At 36.2% G+C, this 4,817-nt stretch overlaps 1 protein-coding gene across 1 annotated transcript in view; it reads right to left on the reverse strand.

The window, feature by feature from the left end:
* Positions 1–3,683: 3,683 nt before the first annotated feature.
* The window catches only part of LOC107096873 (transmembrane protein 178B-like), a 5,464-nt gene continuing 4,330 nt past the window's right edge, over positions 3,684–4,817 (reverse strand). The window contains exon 4 of the mRNA XM_015393756.1: positions 3,684–4,779. Coding sequence (XP_015249242.1) covers positions 4,532–4,779 — 248 coding nt within the window. The 3' untranslated portion in view covers positions 3,684–4,531. The remainder of the gene's footprint in view (positions 4,780–4,817) is intronic.

A 4,817-nucleotide genomic window follows, 5' to 3' on the forward strand; every position in this document is an offset into this window, starting at 1 on the left:
AAATAAGTCAAAATTTCTTAAATAAGGTGTATTTATTGATTTGAATAGATAAATAAGATTTGCCAGTGGAATGATTATTTCTATTCTTAAAGTAATATAATTAGATAATATGTGCTTGAAATAAGACAATGCAATTGTTTTTATTTATTTTTTATTTTACATGTAAATTGTCCTGTTCCATTGGCAAAGTTTCACACTTACCACCCCAATTCAAGAGCTAATGCACTTCTTTTAGGAACAAATTTCTTTTTTCCAGTGTGTAAATAACTACTGGTTGGTAGTAAACTGCTACACTGCAAAAAACATCTAGAAATAAGTAAAAAAATGTCTTAAATGAAGTGTATTTACCCTTAATTTGAGCAGGTAAATGAGATAGTTTGCCAAAGGAATGAGTAATTTTACTCTTAAAATAAGATACCCAGTAATTAGATAATATGCACTTGAAATAAGACAAAGGAATTGTTTTTTCTTATTTTAAGCGTAAATTGTCTTGTTCCATTGGCAAAGTGTCTCACTTACCTCCCGAATTCAAGAAAAAATGCACTTAATTTGAGCAAAAATGACTTATTTAGATTTCCATTTTTTGCAGTGTATCAGGACTCTGAGTCTGTTACTTTGATCATACTCTCAGCGCACTGGAAAAAAAAAAAAGTCATTATTTCTTAAAATAAGTGCATTTGTTCTTGAATTGAGGAGGTAAGAGACATGTTGCCAATGGAACAAGAAAATGTACATTTAACATAAGAAAACCATTGCATTATCTTATTTCAAATGCAGTTTATCTAAATATCTTATTTTAAGAGTAAAAATACTAATTCCATTGGTAAATTATCTCATTTATCTACTCAAATTAAGGCTAAATACACTTAATTTGAGAAATCTTTACTTATTTCTAGATCGTTTTTCCAGTGTGACATTCTAATTCTATACCCCAAAGCAGTGTGTGGGTTTCTGGTCATCTGGGTCCTTGTGAAACTCTGCATCTAACTGTGTTATAGTCTGCATGCCATGCTTATTTTTTCCTTCCTTCCCTTTGCCCCGAGGCATTCTGCTGTAAATCTCCGTCGTCCTTTGAACTGTGAGTTTAGCATAAACCCTCTTCTTGCTTTCTGTTCACACCATTATGACATTACAGTTATTCTTGGTGGCAGACTTGCCCGTCCCTTTCGAATTGGACCTGGTTAATAGGCCTCTGAAGTCTGTCACTTCCTCCTGTGAACCATCTGGAAGTCATCGGCTGGAGTTTGAAATATCTTTCTCCGAAGCCTTCAGCGCGTCTATCATCTACTTTTCTGTCTGTCACACAGAGTTCATGTTTTGCGGGAAATGTTGACCTCTGAACTTTTCCACATAAGTTCCATTTCCTTTACATTTACATATAAAAAAAAATGCTGTTTGCTTTGTCTTAATTAAAATGCTGGTGATGTTCGTTCAATCTAAACCAAAAATCAGACATGCTTTTCAAATAGGAATATTTTTTGACTCCTGGGGGGAAAAAAAACAAGTTTATAGCCTGGTTTTGTCTGCTGTCTCTCTGTTTTTATATATTTTTAAAGCGTATTGTAACTGTGAATAGTTTAATTACGGTATAAAATTCACTCATCCCACCCAGTATCTGCACAAAAAACAAAAACCAGCTGGCAGAAGCGTGCGGCCGCTCTTTAACAGACAAGGTTTCTGCAGATTTGAAGGAGGCCATATGGGCTGCCACGGGTGCAACTGGGTGTGATTTCCTCTGTCTGGTTTTCCTCGCAGTCCAGTTTCCCCTGAGGGACCCCCATTTTTTAAAACAGCTCTCTGTGGCTCAGAACATGGTAGAACAGGATCGTCAAAAAAAAAAACAAAAAAGTACTGCAGAAGCCTTGTGTGCACAGAAACCCTATATGTCTGCGCTGCACTTAATTTCCAGAGGCGCTGCACAGAAGATTCGACTGAAAAAAAAAAACGTTTATATTTTCCACACTGTTTAGACAAAGGCAGACTGGGTCACAGCAATTTATTGTTCTTTTTTGATTCTAAAAAGAAACTCCAGTCATTGAACAATATATCCTCTGAAGATTTAGTCATTTCTGTATAGAGGCACTAAATAACAGAGCGTGTTTGAAGACTGCAGACTGTTTTCCTCTCAAACACATTTTAAGGCCAAACAAAGAAAGGTCAGGAATGTAGAACCAAGCTGACCTGTGAAAACTTTAGACCCCCTCAGTTCTGCCTTCAGTACGGAAGAGGATTAGGGCCACTGAAAAAAAAAAAAAAAGTTAACTGATTTTTTAAATTTTATTTCAGTTTAACATGGGAAAAAAGTCAGAATTCTGACTTTTTTCTCAGAGTTCTGACTGAATTCTGACCATAAAAAAAGTCAGAATTCTGAGATTAAAGTCAGAATTCTGACTTTTTTCCCATACTATACTGAAATAAAATTTAAAAAAAAAATCAGTTAACATTTTTTTTCCCAGTGGCCCTAATCCTCTTCCGTACTTCAGCAACAAGCCTGCAATAGAGCATTTGTTTCTGTTAGAAAGGTCTGTGTTGGTATCCATGCTGTCCTCACTGCAGAACGACAACTGTGATGAGGAAAATGCAACGATTGCTTGACCTAAAAACAACCGTTTTAAAGGTTCTTCATGGAGCATTTGTCAAAGTTAGTGGTTTGGGTGATGGACCAAGGCACATGCAGGATCTCAGATTTGGGATGATGAAATAAAGTTATACTTAAATACATAAAGATCAGGAAATAAAGCAGGGATAAATCAACAGGCAGGAGCATCATGGAAGACTTGCAGGCATGACATAAGATACTGTAATGAGTGGATAAATGGAGCACAATGATTAACCAAGTGCTTATATGCTGAGGGAGGATTGGAAAATAAAATAGGATGCCAGTGAGAAAATCTACAGACAATATAGAGCAGCTAAGCCAGAAGAGAAACGGGGAGAAAGAGCCATGGGAAAAAGACTAATTAAGAACTGAATAAAAATCCCTTATTAAGAGAAAAGGACAAATAATAACCTAAGATAATAAAGGCTTAGACTTAAGGAACGGAACACAGAAATAAATAAGCAGGATGACAATGGACAAAATAAAACTTAAGCAAAAGCATTAAAATAAAAACAAGTTCCCAAACAATTGATATGCTTTGTGTAAGGAAGGAAGGAAGGAAGGAAGGAAGGAAGGAAGGAAGGTTTCTAAAATTAGACTAATTATAATGAATTAGTCCTCATTTTTTAGTAATATTCACATTTTATAAACCTCGGTTTAATTTATTTGTTTTATTCTTTTTTTCCAAGAAGGGAAACAAAGACTTGAGGCGCCCTCTATAGGTAGACAGAGGAAAATATATGGTTCTTCCATCAGTTCCCAAATGTTGTGAAGTTACTGATCTTATTTTAGTATTTCACTACTGTGTTTAAGCCTCATAATGCTATCTTTAAAGTATATTAGTTCTGCACCAAAAATACCTTGTAGTCATAAAATGTCAGTACATTTTCTTTGCTGAATATAAAGTAGAGCAGATCATCTACATGTTTTGTTTTTGTTTTTTTCCACAGTGAAAGGAGACATTTCAGCCTTTAAAAATGAAGAAGAGATTCTAATGAAGGAAATTAAGGGAAAAAAATCTAAATCCCCAAAGTGCATTGATAACTTCTTGAATTTTCAAAATATTTATTCTATTGCATCTTTAAAAGGATATTTCATTTACCTCGGCTTAAAATTACTTTGCTAAATGTTTTATAACTGCTAATCAATGTGTGAAGGTTTTATCATAAAGTTAGGAAGACTGGTGTCATTTTCTGCCTCCTTACATTTATACATGTAAGCATTAAATGCTTGTAAGATGCTTTCTGTTTGCTTTGCCCCGACACACATCCGAGTTCACGTTGATCCAAACTGGATCTATAAAAGCATGTATGTCAGTTTAATGTTTTATGCAGAAAACATTCGTTTTGCATGGCCTTTTTATTTTTCCAAAAATATCTTGGTGAAGGTAAGACCTCAAGAACAAACAAAAAAATTTCCCTCAAACACAGTTTTGTCTTAATGCTCATATTTTGCCTTGAATAAACACAAATGCATCTGCATACATACGATTCAAAAAGTACATGTACATATTTATAGATCTGAATGGGTACATAATGATACACAGTTGCCCTTTGAAATGTGATGATGCACATTAATACTTTTCTTTTCAATACAGTTTATTTCAAAGTTGTGCTATTAAACTTCTGCCAGTTTCTCTTTTTATTTATTTTTTTGTTCTTCTCCATCTCGCAGAATTTATAGGAAGAAATGATCATGTCCGCCTCCTTGAGAGCAAGCAATGACACATAAGAGTTCATTCGGAAAAAAGCACCAGACGAACTGAACTTCAGTCAAATGTCGCTTCTTTATCATTTAGTCTTTCTGAGAGACTGTGCTTTTTTCTCTGTCTGGTGGCTCTCAGAGACATTGATGAAACTGTCTGCAGTGCAGAGCAAGGCTCAGTACCGTTTCAGGATGAGACAGGCATCTGTTTGGGGTGCTCATGCTCTGTCACACGCAGCCATTCTCCTGTCTGGGCTTGTGACCCACCGGGGAGTGTGGGGGGTAGAGGGAAGGAGCCAGTGTGCACAGGAAGCCTGCCAGCAATGTGAGGCCCAGTCCTCCCCAAGCACAAAACATAGACCAGCCGTAACCATGACTGATGTCCTCTGGTATACCGAACATGTAGCGGGGATAGCGAGACAGTTCAAAGTTGATCCCAGCCACGCATGTGCAGAGGGAGATTATACAGCAGGTCCCTGATGGAGGGCAGAAGAAACCAAGTTAGACATGACGA

The sequence above is a fragment of the Cyprinodon variegatus genome, unplaced genomic scaffold (assembly GCF_000732505.1).
Source record: "Cyprinodon variegatus isolate N-32 unplaced genomic scaffold, C_variegatus-1.0 Scaffold656, whole genome shotgun sequence".
In the NCBI taxonomy this organism is placed as follows: Eukaryota; Metazoa; Chordata; class Actinopteri; order Cyprinodontiformes; family Cyprinodontidae; genus Cyprinodon; species Cyprinodon variegatus.